This window comes from Equus quagga, chromosome 7 (assembly GCF_021613505.1).
Source record: "Equus quagga isolate Etosha38 chromosome 7, UCLA_HA_Equagga_1.0, whole genome shotgun sequence".
NCBI lineage: Eukaryota > Metazoa > Chordata > Mammalia > Perissodactyla > Equidae > Equus > Equus quagga.
The window spans coordinates 22297758-22316353 of record NC_060273.1 but is presented as its reverse complement, the minus strand read 5'-3'; the positions used below and the strand labels follow the sequence as shown (position 1 = coordinate 22316353).

Here is an 18596-nt window from a genome sequence, read left to right as displayed (position 1 = left end):
GAGGAAAATAAATAAAGGGAACAAAGGAAAAAGAAAGTAAGCCAAGGAAAAAAAGAGTTGCAGTGGATCAAGCAATTCAGGAAGAGATGTGGAGATAAAGCAAAGACACGGAGGTTTAAAAAAAGTTACCACGTAATTGCACCTTGATAAAAAAGGAAGTTAAAACCAGGTTCCTAAGTGACTTTAACTTCAATTGTCCAAAGCAACTGACACAAAATTCTTTTTCAACTCTTATGATGCATTTGACAAGATCTCCAGGATCTGAATCAAGCTAAACCATAAAATAAAGCTAGCTGCAGATGAGACAGATAATGGCTGTTCAGATCAGCTTTATCTGAAAGCGACCAAAAAGAACAACCATGTTTTATGAAAATTTGAAGGGAGAAGAAAATAAACATTTATTCAGTACCTGTCACATGCCAGGTCTGTGTTAGGTAGTTGACAAAAATTGGTTGGTCCCACTAACTCCAATTTACAGATGAAGAAGCTGAGACTCAGGAGGTCATGAAGCAAATAAGGGATGGAACCAGGCTTGAAGCCATATCTCTTTATAGTTCAACATTCTGTCCATGAGTTCTTGGTGCATCGCTACTTCTGACTTCAAAAAAATGATTCACAACATACACTTATCTACCCTGAGTTGGAGTCTCTGGAGCTGCTCTAGTTACTGCCCTCAAGATGTCCCAACCCACATCCAGCCTTACAGTGTTGTTTTTTTTTAAACATAATTGGCACCCGAGATAACAGCTGTTGCCAATCTTCTTTTTTTTTTTTTCTGCTTTTTTTCCCCAAAGCCCCCGAGTACATAGTTGTATATTTTTAGTTGTGAGTCTTTCTAGTTGTGGCATGTGGGACGCTGCCTCAGCGTGGCCTAATGAGCGGTGCCATGTCCGCGCCCAGGATCTGAACTGTCGAAACCCTGGGCCTGTCAAAGCGGAGCGCTCGAACTTAACCACTCGGCCACCGGGCCGGCCCTAGCCAGACAGTTTTGAACAAAGAGTGTTTGTATACAAAGAACCTATATTTGAACCTTATCCTTTGAGAGATATAGAGTTCAGTTTTTCTCATTTTACAAATGCAGAAATACGGGCTCCAAAGAATGAAGTGACTTCTTTAAGTTCACACAGCTAAGAAGTGTTGGATAGAGGACCTCAACCCAGAATTCTGTCTTTATATCCAGTATTCTTCCAAATACAGAATTTCTCCAAAGAAATCATAAATAAGAAACTAAAGAAAACCCAAATACAGCCCTGTGTGAAGAGAGGTGTGGAACGACAAACGAGGAGCATTTAATAGGGCTCCTTGCAGCCCAGGCATTCGACAGTCATTTACGGGGTGCCTGCTCTGTGCCAGGTGGGATGCAGGAGCTGGGAATACAGAGGTGGGTAAAGACACAGTCCCTGCCTTAGAATGGGCTCCTGGTTTAGTAGAGGAGGCTTCCGTGTAAACAGATAAATTACAGTGCAGTGTAATTAGAACCATCCTAGTCATCTAGGAAGCACAGGTGGAGCCAGAGAAAGGGACAATGAATTCTGTTTGAAGTGGAGTGGCTGAGAAGAGAGCCGAGTTTATGAGAGGAGGCTTGGCGGGGTGCAGGGTAGTGGTCCTGTGGCTGTGGCACAGCTGAATGTCTTGAGGGTGGAAGATACCAGGTGGGCAGAAGGAGGAGAGCATTTTAGGCCAGTGGAGTAGCATAAGCAGAGAGTGAAAGATTAGCAACGGCCGGCCACTGTGGGGCTGGGGTGTGGGGGACAGGAGGGGATGGAGAGGACGGACCCTCTTGGCACTTCATGGAGATAAACTAGGCTTTAGTTTGTTCACTGGAACAGTGAAAGATAACCAGAAAAGCAATGTTCAAATTTGTTTTTGTGGTAAAACCCTTTGTTCAAAGGAAACCATCATGGAGGCCCAATGAGTAAATGAGGAGATAGAGAATTTTTTTTCCTTAAGAGGAAACAGATATGCCATTGTTTGAAAAAAATGCCTGGAGAAGGTAATGTTTATCCAGAAAGATGACAGATTGCAGGTGAGAGCACATGCAGAAACACCGCAATAGGGAAGAGAGAACCTTAGACCACACCTACAGGTCATTAGTAACTCTGCCCACCCAAAGCTGCTGGTCCTTCAGTTGGTGACATTTTCTCAAGTTTATTCTGCTCCTCCTGAGATCCGGGTCTTCTCCCAGAGTAGACCCCACCCTGCCACCTGGAACTCTTGCAGGGAGGGGCAGGATAAGATGTTCCAGACTCTGCCTGACACCTGACTTTAAGAGGTTGATCACGTTTGCTCAGGAGGTGAGGTTCACATGATAAAGAGCAGGGGGAGGGCTTAGACCTGGTATATAAGATTTGGAAGTTTCTGGGGGTTTACTTTGCACCTGAAACTGCCAGGTGAGGGGTGACAGAGGCCTGGACTTGAGTTAGGAGAGATTCAAACTGAGCTGGAGAAGAGCCTGCCTGGATTGAGCAGCAGGAGAGACCTGGGTCAGCTAGCTGGAGCATCTGGATCTGAGCTAGTCTTAGGTACAAAGATACCCGGGTCTCAGTTGAAGGACTTGGGGCACCCGGGATGCTCGGGGGAGCAGATATGGCCAGATTTGTGTTAGTGGAGAAAGAATTATGAGAAATAGACCAAATACCTGGGATCTAACATCTTGAACTGATCTCAACTCCTTCTGCAACTTCTCAGTCTATCCTACCTCCACCACAACTGCTTGGACACAAACGTTTACAAGTCTCTTCTGCGTCACCTTCACTTCCCTCTTTGTATCCCTGGAGATGCATCTCTAAAATGCTTCTTTCCTTCTGAGCACCTTTGAGACCAGGGTGAAGCTAGGAGTTTAAACTACGCCCCAGATGCCCAAAAGCCAGGCCAATCTACCAGAGGCAGACTTCAGTTAGGTTTTGCTCAGACTCTTGGTTTGGTAAACTCAACCACGTCTATGATTTGGAGATGTCCTGCACTTCTTTAGAAAACTCCTTTCCTGCTTTGTGCCAGGAAGAAACAGAGCTTGACACAGCTTAATCCAGATAGAGAGTTAGGATTGGTCTTCTGACTTGGGACGGAGGAGGAGGGTTGGCTTAAGCCAGACTGGGGAGAGGTGGAGGGGTTAAGGACACAGAAGATAATATCTGCAAGGAATAGGACTCGAGACTATGGACAATCCTTTCTAAGCCCAAGCTAGGTTGGCTAGGTCTGAGTTGAAGGACCGAGAAGCCTGAGTCTCAACTGGAGGTCAGGGATGCCTGGGTAAATGAAGACCCGAGGAAAAAGGGTAAACCTTCACTTTCTCCTTTCTTCCCTCTCCAGCACCAGAATGTTGACCATTGCTCTTCTTGCCCTTCTTTGAGCATCAGCCTCTGCCAGTGCCAGTAAGTGAGAAGCCAGGAGCCCAGTACTGGGTCATGGAAAGCCAGCCTCCTGCACTACTGGTGGCCAAGGCTTTCAGAGGTGGTGGGAACTGATTTGTGGGAGAAATGGGGGTGGTGGGGAGAAACTGAGCTCTCTGGGGATTTCTCCCTCCAATCACTGCTTTCTCCTTCAGTTCAGGCTAGGTCTTCCTCCTACAATGGAGACTTTGGAGGCAGTGGAGGACGGCGTTTCTCCCATTCTGGCAACCAGCTGGACGGCCCCATCACTGCCCTTCGTATCCGAGTCAACAGATACATCGTAGGGTAAGATTCTTTGAGTTTCTAGGGTTTGGGGACACCCAGGATCTCACTAAATTGAGAAGTTCTCAGTCACTTTGGGTCACATCTGTTTCAATCAACAAGTCCTGGGGATAACATGATATGGAAAAGTTGTTAGAGGACTTGGATTTGAGACCCACACTGCTACAACCCGTTACAACTCCCAACATGCGTGACCTTGGGTAAATCATATACCGTAAACTCTTAAGGGCCTGGAAGTTGCCTGGCTTAGCCCCACCCAAGGTTTAAACCCCCTCTGGCAGCCTACGTCTTTGCTCGATGCCTCTCCCAAAATGTGTATCCTTCTGATCTGCAGCTTGGGACAGCATGAACAAGTCTCTTCCCTTACGAGAGCCTTTCAGACATTTAAAAAATCATTTTGCTTCTTTCAGGTAGGGAGTGAGGGTACAGTGGGAGTCTTGACTTCAGGTTCAAGCTCTGACACTTACTGTCTGGGTGACTCTGGGCAAGTTGTTTTCCTTCCATGAGCCTGTTTGTTTTTTGGTAAAATCAGTTGAAGTTCCTGTACGATCTCCAAGGGTTGACCCAACCCTCCTATACTGTGGGACTGCAGGAAAATTGTCATCCTTGTCACCACTTGAAGGTCTCAGCGTGTAGGCTCAGAGATCATGAATTCTGATCACCCTACTCAGCATCTCCCTTCCTTCCCTCCTCACCCTGCCTCTAGTCTCCAGGTGCGCTATGGCAAAGTGTGGAGTGCCCGTGTGGGTGGCACCGGGGGAAACCTGGAGGAGGTCTTTCTGCACCCTGGGGAATCAGTGATCCGGGTGTCCGGCAAGTACAAGAAGTATCTGAGGAAGTTGGTCTTCGTGACTGACAAGGGCTGCTACCTGTCTTTTGGGACAGACATAGGCACAAGCTTCAGTGCTGTCCCATTGCACCCCAACACTGTACTACGATTCATCAGTGGCTGAGCTGGCTCTCTCATTGATGCCATCGGCCTGCACTGGGATGTCTACCCCAGCGACTGCAGCAGCTGCTGAGTCCCAGCCTCCTCCTAGGCGGGGCACTGCAGTGGGGGTGTGAGAATCCCCTTACCACTAACCCTGTCTGCATGGCTCAATAAAAACTAAAAGAAGGACATGGCCACAGCTAGTGGGTATGTGGGTGTCTGCAGCTGGGATCCACCTCCTAACTCTGGGTGTCGATGTGTGCATCTCATTTCCGGCTATTGGTTGGACATCAATCTGGGAAAGAATGGAAGAGGGAGAGAGGTATAAAAATCCTGGGATTTTCTTCATAATTTATCAAGAGGAATTAAGATTCTAGCTTGCATCAACTCTTTTTTCAAGGATAGCTGCTAAGAGTGTTTACCCAAAGTGGAGTTCTGGGGCTGAGGGTAAGACCTAGTGGTGGCTTTTTGCCAAAACCCCGGATGTTCCACTCTCCACCCCTTCTCTCCCCTTGGGGTAGTGCCTCTCCACCGAAAGGCTGTCACCTCACTTTCTTGAGACCTTAACCCACTCACTGTATTTGAGTGGCATGGGCCATTGTCCTTTGTTCCTTTGCAGAACCCACCTGACTCCCGAAGTTTAACTTAAGTTTGTGCCAAGGACTCTGCCTATTACCCCAGCCTACTTCCTCCCCAGCTTTACCCATGAGCCCTGGTGCCTTGCTTAGCTCTCTCAGAAGTGGGGCTCTTTCCTTAGGAAGCCACCACCTCCTCAACAGCTTCTATTCTGCCAATACCATCTTCAAAAGAGGCCATTCCAAGGGGCCGGGGGAGATTTCCATTGTGGGTTTCCATGAACATAGGGGTTGATTAGAGTTCAGGGGAAGTATTAGAGTGGCTGGATAGATTCAGCAAGCATATAAAGTTGCTTTGGAAATAATTCTTAGGACTCTAGTTCCCAGTCCTAGAGGTTTGACAGTTTTTTTTGTGTGTGTTGTTTTTTTGGTGGTGGTGGAGGGTGGGAGTGGTGGTGGGTGGGAGTGGTGGTGGGTGGGAGTGGTGGTGGGTGGGAGTGGTGGGAATTACTCCTTGCCCCCAAAAGATTTATTCACATCACAGGGAATGCCCGAGTCGCATTTCTTCCCAATTAGACAAAGATAACAGTTACATATATGTAATTTTACAAAGAAATATTAACATTATAGAAACAAACTCACGTCTAGCCTGTTTTTACAACAATTCCTTTATTTCGCTTAAACAATCAATTCCATGGAATGGAATATTTCAGTGGTTTTTAGTACATTCACAGACTGTGCAACAATCACTGCTTTCTAATTCAGAATACTTTCATCACCTCAAAAAGGAACCCCCTACCCAATAAGCAGTCACTCCCCATTCTCCTCTCTCCCAGCTTCTGGTAGCCACTCATCTGCTTTCTGTCTCTATGGGTTTGCCTCATACAGACACTTCACATAGATGGAATAATACAATTATGTGGCCTTTTAGGTCAAGCTTCTTCCATTTAACATTGCTTTCAAAGTTCATCCACACTGTAGCACGTATCAGTCCTTCATTCCTTTTTAGGGCTGAATCTGACAGATTTTTGACAGATCAGATATCTGGTCAACTTTAGGATGGCCTTTAAACCAGTGGGTTTCACACTGTGTCCTGTGAAGGTACTGGCACCTAAGAGGCAGCCACAGCAGAAGAAGACTAATGGTGAGATTCCTGGCTTTTGTCCAGTCTACTTATTAGGCTTTTGCAGATTTCTTTCTTTTCTTTCTTTTTCTTTTTTTTTTTTGAGGAAGGTTGGCCCTGACCTAACATCCGTGCTCATCTTCCTCTACTTTATATGTGAGATGCCTGCCACAGCATGGTCAGATAAGTGGTGCACAGGTCTGCACCCAGGATCTGAACTGGCAAACCCCGGGCCGCCAAAGCGGAGGGCGCGAACTTAACTGCTGCGCCACCTGGCCGGTCCCTGCAGAAATTGAAAGAAAATTTTCCTTTACTTAAAAAATAAAGTTTTAAAATTGCTTAATTGAGCTAATCACACGTTTATAAAACATTCTCTGCTGGGTGCTGGGAATATAAAGACTACTGAAGATTTGGTTCTTTTTCTCTAGTCAAATTGTTTTATTGGTGCTATGCCAAAGGTGTTTTTCATAGGATGCTAAAGGAGCCCAAAGGAGGGGGAATTTTCTCTGGGGGTGTCAGGGAAGACTTTGTGAAGGAAGGGGTGCATAGGTGTGTGTGTAGGGGAGCAGGACGAGGCCCAGGGCCTAGCTTAGGCAGAAGCATGAAGGTAAGAAAACTACAGCGGGTCAGTACAGCTAAAATTCAAAACACAATTGGGCAAAAGGTGAAGCCCCATGTAAAGTCAGGGACCATGAACGTCATGCTGAACTATTTAAACTTTGTCTTATGGGCTACAGGAAGCCACTACACCAAAATTTTGCCCAGGGCATTGATAAGATTTATTAAGAAGTCATTTTTCTGGTGGAAGTGGGGAAAATGGACTGAAGGTGAAGCAGGATAAGAAGATAGGTAAGAGGCAAGTTCTAGACCAGAAATGAGAAATGTCTGTACAAAGGCGGTAACGTGAGGGGGAGAGAAAAGGGAAGAATTTGAGAGATTTGAGCGGGAGGGCAGACTCAGAAGAACTTGCTAACTGAATGTGTGGGGGTGAGAGAAGGAGGGGAGTCTAGAACCACCATGTCTGTAGCTGGGCCAACTGGGAAGAGAGGGACATTCTCTGAGATGGGGAATACAACAGGAAAAATTAATTACCTTTTGGATCTGTTGGATTTTGATGAATCTGTGGTACATCTTGGTTGAGATCCAACACTAGGCAGAGAGATATTTGGGAATAAAGCTTTGATACAGGTTTGATATACGGCTTAGATTCAAGAGTCATCAGCACATAAATAATGAAGTTCAAGTGATGCATGTGGAAGAAGTCACCCAGGAAAACTATGGGCATGTAAAACGAGAAGCAGGCTGAAGTCAGAGGACTGGGGAATACCAACTTTTGATGGTTGGTACAAAGAAGAGAAATCAATTAAAGAAATAGAGAATGGAGTGGTCTGGGTGATAAAGGAGATGATAAGTGGTGCATCCAAAGGCAAGAGAGAAATTTCAAGGAGTGGTTAATGCCACTAAGTCAAGGAAAGTACAGACTTCAGTTTCCTTGACTTTGACAACCAGAAGTTCATTATCTTGACAAAGTTTCAGTGGATAGGGGGAAGTTGGAGCCAGGCTGCAACTGGTTAAGAAATAAATGGGAAGTGCGGAAATACAGGCAAGAGTTGAATATTTCAAGAAGTTTGGCTCTAGATCAGAAAATAGGCTAGTTAGTCATAGTTACGGGGGATGTAAGGAAGGAGGGATTTTTTTTCTAGACAGGACAGACATGAGCATGTTTATATGATGAAGAAGGAATTAGAGTAGAAGAAGAGGCTGAAGATTCAGGAAAGAGGAGATAATTGATGGAACAAGGACTGAGAAGAGATTGGGGAGCATGTTTTATGTAGGTGCTGGAGTGGGAAACATTAAAAAAGAAGGGAAGAAAACAAAGATGATGGGCCTGGCCCCGTGGCCGAGTGGCTAAGTTCGCGCGCTCCGCTGCAGGCGGCCCAGTGTTTCGTTGGTTCGAATCCTGGGCACGGACATGGCACTGCTCATCAAACCACGCTGAGGCAGCGTCCCACATGCCACAACTAGGAGGACCCACAATGAAGAATATACAACTATGTACTGGGGGGCTTTGGGGAGAAAAAGGAAAAAAATAAAATCTTTAAAAAAAAAGAAAGAAAACAAAGATGAGTGAAGGTATAGGTTAGTTTGTGTGGGGACTGGGTATGGACTGAAACTTGCAGGAGTCAAAACCTAACTTTTACTTGGTCAGTTAAAGAATAAAGTGCTTTCCGGTATCAGTCAGTTTCTACCAGAGAAAGAACCAGGAAGAGATATACCTACATATATACCGAAAGAGATTTATTGCAGAGAATTGGCTCATGCATCTGTGGAGACTGGCTCGGCAGGCCTGGAATCCGTAGGGTAGGCCAGCAGTCTGCGACTCCCAGGCCAGAGGGGATGCTGCAGTCCACAGGTAGAATTTCTTCCTCAGGGACACTTCGTTTTGGCTGTTTTTCCCTGCAAAGTAATTTATTAGATTATCAAAATTTATATTTTTAGTAACTTGGTTTTTGAAAAACTGTTTTCCAGCTTTATTGAGGTATAATTGACAAGTAAAATTGTAACATATTTAAAGTGTCTAACGTGACGATTTGATATACGTATGCATCGTGAAAGGATTCCCACAATCAAGTTAATTAACACATGCATCATCTTACATAGTTATCGTCTAAAAAATTTTTTGACGAAAACACTTAAGATCTATTCTTTTGGCAAATTTCAATCATACGATACAGTATTATCAACTATAGTCACCATACGATATGTTGGATCATCAGAACTTACCTTATAATCGAAAGTTTGTACCCTTTTACCAGCATCTCCCCATTTCCTGCACTTGCTAGCCCTGGCAACCACCATTGTACACTCTGTTTCTCTGAGTTCAGCTTTTTGATCCTAGAGTCCGCATATAGGTGATACCATGAAGTATCAGCTTTGCTCTTAAGCCTTGCAACTAAGTGGATGAGGCCCACCCAGATTATCCAGGATAATGTAATTGACTTAAAGTCAGATGCTTTTAGATGGTAACCGTGTGTACAAAAGATCTTCACAGCGACACCTAGGTTAGTCTTGATGGAATACTATACTATAGCCCAGCCGAACTGACACATAAACTCCCTGTTGCACCTGGAGGGTGGGAGGGTAGGAGGACTGGAATGGGGAATCGAGAGAATGGCACAGAGTGAAGTTTTGCTGACCAAAGGCAGGTAAAAGGATTGCTGAGGAATCTTGGGAACCTAGCTATCAAAGGTCACAGTGAGCTGACAGAGTACTGCACAAGGACTTAGGAAACCGACGTTTTTGCTCCCCTCAGCTACATGACCTCAGCCAAATCTCAATCTCTCTGAGTTTCAATCAGCCACTTGTAAAGTGAGCTTGTTTGGGTCAGATGCTCTCTAGGACCTATTTAGCTCTCACATCTTAGGAATCTAAGTTCTGAGAATTTAGTGGTACATAAAAAGAAGTGCCCTCATTGTCCAGGGGTTGCATGTTATATAGGGATACCTGTGATGGGTGTGTGGGGAATGAGGTCCTGGACACATAGCCAGAGATGGCCTGGAACAGGGGCATGTCTGGAATGGCTGCAGTCTGAGGCCTCCCCAAGTAGGGAGTGCTCTGGAGCATGCCTGGAATGCAGGGCCCAAAGGCCCACCAGCAACGAAGAAGCCCACAGCCCCTCTGATGACAACCTGGTGTTGAAAGGCAATCTCTCAAAAAGACCCCTCAGACCTACAAGAGGTCACCAAACTCACTGGGTGATGTAACTATGAGTGCTTTCTTGTTTGGATCGTCGTGGACTCCATAGTGGCTGGTACTGCGTCCTCAAGCTTCACCTGCAGAGTGGAGTAGGGAGACAACCACGTCAAGGGAACACAAGGCCAGGCCTCTTGAGTGACCCCAAGAACGTAAAAGCCTCAAGCTGGACAAGCACGGTCATCTAGGAGACAGCTGAGGTCAAATCCCTAAACAACAATTGGCAACAGAAACCACATCTCCAAGTAATGGAAGACTCCCCTTAGATTACAGCTCACGGATTTAAAGAAAGCTTTTGGCCCAATAAATTCAAATCCAGCCAATGAAAGTGTGCTATCCTTGGTGTTATCATGAATTTGGACTTGTACGTGCTGAGGAAAGACAGTAAACATAGATCGATTATTAACTTAGGGCATATGAGAGAATATTTAAGGATCACTACAGGTGGGAAGACTACATTAGCAGTCATATATGTTTTGGGGGGGTTATTTCAGGGAGAACAATAGAGAGAGATGAAAAATGGAAAAGGCAACTAACAGGTGTGGAGCATCCATTACGAGTTCAGGTATTCTTCAAAATTACCTCAATTAATTGTGACAACAATGCTGTTGGAAAGTAGTAGTATTATTCCCATTTTTCAGATGAAGTCACCAAGACAGAAAGCAGTTGATATGTTTGTAGGTGGCATGAGTCACAAGGGCAGATGTCAGAATTCACTGTGTCCCCTACTCCTCAAACTTACACCCCTGTCTATTCCCCAGTATTTAATAACTGAGCATACCTAAGAAAAAAGCATTGTTTTTTCTATTCTCTGTTTTAATTTGACATCAAAAGGAACCTCACCCAGAAACCCTCTAAATCTTGGTAGAGCAAATGAAAATAAGATTTGTTTGACTTAGTACTAAACCAGAGCTCAGGAAAATTACAATACTTCATTCAGTCATATGACAAAGATTTCTTAGGAACCCGTGATGTGTCAAACACTCTGCTAAATGCTGTTACCTATCCAAAGTCACAAATACAGTATGTAGCAGAGTGAGGATTAAACTCAGGTTTTTCTGATGTTAAAACCTGGGCATTTGTCACACGTCCTTGATTTTAAGACATCTTAGAAATGAAATCTAACAAGGACTTCCAATATGAGGATCACACAGTTGGAAAATCATGTCACACTTCCATCCATGAGTTTTGACAATTGTATATGCCTGTGTAACCCAAACACCTATCAAGATGTAAGGACATTACCATCAACCCAGAAAACTCCCTCTGGGCCCTTCCCAGTCACTTCCTGCCCCAACTCCCAAAAGGCAACCACTTTTCTGACTTTTTCCCCAAAGACTAGTTTAGCCTGTTCTGCATTCAACCTTTTATTACACTACATATCATGTGGCGTCTGGAAAACTCCATGGACCACGCAGGAGAGAATAGGAGTGAAAAGACAAATAACATCTTAGTATTATTATGAAAATAGTTTTAACTTTGCAAAGGCCAGGGGTCCCCAGACCACATTTGGAGAATCCTTGCTCTAGGTATTACAATATTTTTTGTTTTAAACATTAATGTACTATTTTTTGTCTTCTCAAGGTAACCTCTGCATAGCAAGTCTCATCATTCCAGCGAGCACATCAAACTCACCCATGCACAGCAGCCACCAAAGCTGACCTCAGTGTCTTCAGGAAAGGGCCTGTGGACCCCTGGGTGGTGCCCTTCTTTGGCTCTTATATAATTATATGTGAAGTGAAGGAGAAGGAAAAGGGTGTCCACACGAGGCAGACTGGCCCCACCTCCTGGCCACCTGTGGAGTTCCTAGGACTCCTTCTCCACCTGGCCTCCCATGTCTGATCCTCTCTTTTCCAGCCTCATTCTTTTGTTCGTCGCTGCCAGTATGCCTTTCACTCCCAATGACCCTCATTTAACCTTCCCAGCTTGAAGGACAGAATCATCTGCCTCATCCACTAGTCTCTTTCCAATTTTTATGGAGTAAACTCTGTTCTGCTTTTGTCTGCTCCCCTTTGCTTCTTAAGGGTCTAGTTTGGAAGTTAAAAAAAAATTCATTTTTTCTTTGATTATCAGGTGTTTAACAATACAAATTTCCACCAGACGGATGCAGATCTTGATACCTTATCCTTACAATTTTGTTTACTGTTTGCCACCAGCACCCACTCCCACACCGCTTTCCCCACAAAAAATAAACTTCAGGAAGTCAGGGACCATGTCTGTCTTCTTGTTCACCATGGTATCCCCACTGCCCAGGACAGTGGCTAGCACACTACAAGAGAACAATAAACTGCAAACTGAATTATCTTAGTCCCTTCGAATATCAGGTGCTTGACAACCCTAATTTCCACCTGGCAGATGCAGAGCCTTAAAACAACCCAGGAAGTGGATTCAACCATTATTCCCTTTGAGCATCTGAAGAAACGGACATATAAATGGAGACACCAAAGCCCTGTAACCTAAGCCATTTATTCAACCTTAGAAGTCCTGACTCCCTGACCTATGCTTTTTCTGTAACTGAACTTAATGGGTTCATCTCTTGGTGAGAGCGGAGCAGAAAAGCACAACCAAGGCAGCAATAGGTGAAGAAAACTTTTATTTCTTGCACAAACAGTGGAGAACACCAGGGATAGCTCCCAATGCAGTGTCTCCTCCAGCTCAGGACCAGTGGAGACTTTATACACAAGAGAGCAGAGCATAACAGGTTTATTTGTAACATCTATGTAACAACTGTGCTCACTCAGGGCACACTCATGAGTAGCAGGTCAACGCGCTACTACCTACATTGCATGATCTGAAAATGGCTGCTTGGACCCTCCCAGAGGAAGAGAATTTAAGATGCTAATGAGTTTAAGGTAACTTTAGGATGCTTGGAACTGGAGCATTTTGCATGGGATCTTGCTGCAAATGTGTGAATTTCTCTGCAAGATAGCAACATCAGCAAATCAGGGACATCGATTTCTGCAAAGCAGAACATATAGTCTACTCCTGTCTGAAAAACATTTGACAGACTGTGTTAGTTATTGATCAGATCCTCAGTAACCCTTTCTTTGCCTGGTTCCCTGGTCACATTTCCACTATCTCTGGCAGGTATCTTACCAAATATCTGGGGACTGGCAATAAATGTGAAAACCTGACTAGCTCTTTCTGAAGTGCAGGGAAGACCAAATTGCCAATGGTCTAAGTCAGGGGTTCTCGGAGTGTGGTCCAGGAAATCCTGGAGGTTCCCGAAACACTTTCGAGGAGGTCTGCAAGGTCAAAACTATTTTTATTATAAAACATAAAAATTTTCAAAATAAAATAATCAAAGATGCCATTTGACTTTTTCCCTTGCATCCTTTCTTAAGTATATGGTGGAGTTTTCAAGATGCTATATGCTGTGATATCACGCCAGACTAAATGCAGAAGCAGATATGAGAACCAAACTATTTACTCTTAAGCCAGACATCGGATTTGTAAAAATGTAAAACAGTGCCACTCTTCTATTTTTTTGCTTTGGAAAACAGTTTTGGGTTTTTTTGGGGGAAGGGGGGTTCAAGTAACAGGCTTTTAATGAAGATTTTAGAAGTGAAGAGCTCCACGTTCAGGATTTATCATCTAACATCTCAATGTTCAGAAAACCTGATTAAAAGAAGCCAAACCCAAACCAACCCACTCAGCATTAACACACACCTCTTTTCTTTGAGTAGAATTTTAATACAGGGTGGGGGGAAAAACCCAAATCCTAATATGTTAAACTAGTGAAACATCCACTCGACAGAGATAAAACCTTCACAAAGGTTAACTGAAGTAATCCAGAGCTAAAACTGAATTGTGCAGATTTTCAATGAAGTCACCAGTCATGTAACACAAAAAAAAAGTCAATTATTTTTTTTTATTGAGTTATTGATAGGTTACAATCTTGTGAAATTTCAGTTGTACATTAATGTTTGTCAGTCATGTTGTAGGTGCACCACTTCACCCTTTGTGCCCACCCCTCACCCCACCTTTCCCCTGGTATCCACTAAACTGTTCTTAGTCCATAATTTTAAATTCCTCACATGAGTGGAGTCATACACAGATTATCCTTCTCTCGCTGGCTTATTTCACTTAACATAATTCTCTCAAGGTCCATCCATGTTATTGCAAATGGAATGATTTTGTTCTGTTTTGCAGCTGAGTAGTATTCCATTGTATATATGTACCACACCTTCTTTATCCATTTGTCTGTTGCTGGACACTTAGGTTGCTTCCACGTCTTGGCTATTGTAAACAGTGCTGCAATAAACATTGGGGTGCATAGGACTTTTGGGATTGCTGACTTCAAGCTTTTTGGATAAATATCCAGTAGTGGGATGGCTGGATCGTATGGTAGTTCTATTTTTTATTTTTTGAGGAATCTCCATACTGTTTTCCATAGTGGCTGCACCAGTTTGCATTCCCACCAGCAGTGTATGAGGGTTCCTTTTTCTCCGCAACCTCTCCAACATTTCTTGCTGTTAGTTTTATATATTTTTGTCATTCTAACGGGTGTAAGGTGATATCTTAAGTGTAGTTTTGATTTGCATTTCCCTGATGATCAGCGATGATGAGCATCTTTTCATGTGCCTATTGGCCATCAGTATATCTTCTTTGGAGAAATGTCTGTTCATGTCTCCAGCCCATTTTTTGATTGGGTTGTTTGATGTTTTGTTGTTGAGTTGCGAGAGTTCTTTATATATTATGGATATTAAGCCTTTGTCAGCTATATGACTTGCAAATATTTTTTCCCAGTTAGTGGGTTTTTTTTTTGTTTCAATCCTGTTTTCATTTGCCTTGAAGAAGCTCTTTAATCTGATGAAGTCCCATTTGTTTATTCTTTCTATTGTTTCCCTACTCTGAGAAGGCATGGTGTCCGAAAAGATCCTTTTAATACTGATGTCAAAGAGTGTACTGCCTACATTTTCTTCCAGAAGCCTTATGGTTTCAGGTCTCACCTTTAGGTCTTTAATCCATTTTGAGTTTATTTTGGTGAATGGTCAAAAAGAATGGTCAATTTTCATTCTTTTACATGTGGCTTTCCAGTTTTCCCAGCACCATTTGTTGAAAAGACTTTCTTTTCTCCATTGTAGGCCCTCAGCTCCTTTGTCAAAGATAAGCTGTCCATAGATGTGTGGTTTTATTTCTGGGCTTTCAATTCTGTTCCATTGATCTGTGCACCTGTTTTTGTACCAGTACCATGCTGTTTTGATTACGTAGCTTTGTAGTATGTTTTGAAGTCAGGGATTGTGATGCCTCCAGCTTTGTTCTTTTTTCTCAGGACTGCTTTAGAAATTCGGGGTCTTTTGTTGTCCCATATGAATTTTAGGATTCTTTGTTCTAATTCTGTAAAGAATGTCATTGGGATTCTGATTGGGATGGCGTTGAATCTGTAGATTGCTTTAGGTAGAACGGACATTTTAACTATGTTTATTCTTCCAATCCATGTACATGGAATGTCTTTCCATCTCCTTATGTCATCATCCAATTCTCTCAGAAAGGCCTTGAAATTTTCATTATATAGGTCCTTCACTTCCTTGGTTAAATTTACCCCAAGGTATTTTATTCTTTTTGTTGCGATTGTGAATGGTATTGTATTCTTGAGTTCTTTTTCTGTTGGTTCATTACTGGAGTATAGAAATGCTACTGATTTATGCAAATTGATTTTATACCCTGCAACTTTGCTGTAGTTGTTGATTACTTCTAACAGTTTTCCAATGGATTCTTTGGGGAAAAAAAGTCAATTATTTATACACTCAGCAAGGCCTCTAAGAAATGCGCCCCAAGAAGCACTAACCTTTTGTGTGTGTGCCATCCTGAAGACCTGCACATTTTATTTTTCAGATAATCTAATTTTTAATAGAGTGTGTTCTCTACCATACGGTAATGCTTTGGTACTATTCATATAGGATTGCTTATCCAAAAGACTTGACATTTCCCCAGGAGGAGCTTTGATTCCGCCTTAGAAGTTTCATATAAATTAAAATCTTTATCAAATATCAATATGGAGGGAGGTGATACTGTATGCAATATATATAGACAAGTTACTTCTCTATTTAGAAGTTACTCCTTTAAGGTATTTGTACCAGAGAGCTTAGTCTGTCCTGCTTAATATTCAGTAGTATAGGTTCCGATCATCAGAACCTTGGCAAGACCTTAATACTTCAAAATTATTAACAACTACGTCTAGGGGCAAGTCCATGTTACTGAGTTATGACAAATTTATTATCATGAAGGAAAATAAGGATAGCCAGCCATCTTAGAAAATGCCCCAACCACTGCTTCTCAATATAGAAAGACTAGAACTACATACTTTTATCATACAACAAATCTCATCTCTGTTCCCTGAAATTCCCCTGGTTTCATTCATTAGAAGAGGATTAAAAAAAGAAAAGACTTGGGGCTGGCCCCGTGGCTGAGTGGTTAAGTTCGTGCGCTCCGCTGCAGGCGGCCCAGTGTTTCGTTGGTTAGAATCCTGGGCACGGACGGACACAGCATTGCTCATCAAACCACGCTGAACCAGCGTCCCACATGCCACAACTAGAAGGACCCACAACGAAGAATATACAACTATGTACCAGGGGGCTTTGGGGAGAAAAAGGAAAAAATAAAATCTTTAAAAAAAAAAAAAGAAAGAAAAGACTTAGAACTTTACAGCAGCATTCAGCTTTCCTACGAAATACTCAGCATCTTAAATACTACATACACTTTTTTCTTTTATTAAGCTAGACACTAGGTTCAGAGTTTGTGGAACTGGAGGAAAAATAACCTATTCAAAATAGCAGGTATCCAAGCTAAAAATAGGAGGGTCATTTTGTTGCTTTGTTCTCTTTCCAAACTTTAAATCATTTTGGGGTTTTTTTTTAGGAAGATTAGCCCTGAGCTAACATCTGCCACCAATCCTCCTCTTTTTTGCTGAGGAAGACTGGCCCTGAGCGAACATCCATGCCCAACTTCCTCTACTTTATACATGGGACGCCTGCCACAGCATGGCTTGATAAGCGGTGAGTAGGTTGGCACCTGGGATCTGAACTGGCAAACCCCGGGCTGCCAAAGCAGAACATGAGATCTTAACCACTGTGCCACCGGGCTGGCCCCAACCAAAGTTTAAATCATTTTTGTTCCCCTTCCACGTACACCTCAGTCACCACTCCTGAGTGGAGATGTTCAGAGGCTCGGGCCCCTGCTCCTCCTGCTTCTCAGCAGCTGCTTTCTTATTGCTGCAGCAAGGCTTGAATAGATGTGTGTTGATGAGGACTTCCCCAAAACGGCCTTTATAGATAATCCCACAACATATTTTCTGTCTTTTCCAGTATGTGAGATCTAAAAAGGAAAAACTGGTGTTCTGCTAAAGCCAGAAGCCATCGCTGCATCCGAGCCATCATCCAATTGGTTACTATAACAAGGAAAGTGAGCTGGGGAGGAACTTGAGGTGTTACCGTGAGCATGAGAATTGTGACGTTTGAATTCCTCCTGCAGTTTACTGACATGGTTGCTTTTTATCCTGTTTCCAGATAGAGTGTTCACTTTCTTTGGTTTCAATGTAATCTTTAGACTGGGTCCTGTTCTTGTATCTACCACTTGATTCCAGGGTTTTTTTGATCCTCTGGCAATTCCTTCCATCTTTTCACAAGCAGGCCACAGGCATTACAGATGTCTACTGAATGAGTCTCATGCAACCCAAACCAACTCTGTCAGTCTTTCTTTTCTTTTTTTTTTTTTTTTTTGAGGAAGATTAGCCCTGAGCTAACTGGTGCGAATCCTCCTCTTTTTGCTGAGGGAGACTGGCCCTGAGCTAACATCCATGACCACCTTCCTCTACTTTATACATGGGACACCTACCACAGCATGGTGTGCCAAGTGGTGCCATGCCCGCACCTGGGATCCGAACCGGCGAACCCCGAGCCACCAAAGCAGAAGGTGCGAACTTAACCGCTGAGCCACGGGGCGGCCCTGTAAGTCTCTGTCATAGCGTTTTCTATCAGTGAATCAAGAACTGGAGAACTTAGCTCTGCAAATACAGCAGCCCTCTATACTTCGGGACATCTTTGGCTTGTGAAAACCAAGCATCTTTTCTTCCAGGCAGCTGTCTTCCAAATGCAGCGTTCCACGTGCAAGAACATTTCCGAGGCCAGTCCCCACCCCTCCTCCTCAACTGCCTTGTCTAGAGAGAGAGTCTCTTGCAGTTGCTACCGCTGGCCAGGAAGGTGTAGATCACGAAAACTGTTATTTTTTTAATTAAAATGTTATTTATGTTACATGTAATGGGCTTGTTGTTATAATTTTTTGGCAGATTTTTAAATGGAGCTATAATTCACATAACATAAAATTTACCATTTTAAGTACACATTTCAGTGGTTTTTAATATATTCACTATGTCGGGCAGCTATCATCACTAATTCCAGAACATTTCCATTTCCCCTAAAAGAAACTCCATACCCATTAGCAATAGTGCCAATTCACCAACCTCTCCCCATCTCCTGGCAACCACTAATCTATTTCTGTCTCTATGCATTTGTTACTGTAATTTTTAAGTGAATTAACCAATA

The 18596-nt window shown here is 43.3% G+C and overlaps 1 protein-coding gene and 1 pseudogene across 1 annotated transcript; one reads left to right on the top strand and one right to left on the bottom strand.

Moving 5' to 3' along the window:
- The first annotated feature begins 3316 nt into the window (after nt 1-3316).
- ZG16 (zymogen granule protein 16) lies at nt 3317-4693 on the top strand. Its single transcript, XM_046665956.1, is given in 3 exon segments — nt 3317-3371; nt 3545-3674; nt 4378-4693. Coding segments are annotated over 3 exon segments (501 nt in total).
- Nucleotides 4694-17087: 12394 nt separating this feature from the next.
- Nucleotides 17088-18220, bottom strand: LOC124242968 (SIN3-HDAC complex-associated factor-like; annotated as a pseudogene).
- Between the last annotated feature and the right edge of the window lie 376 nt (nt 18221-18596).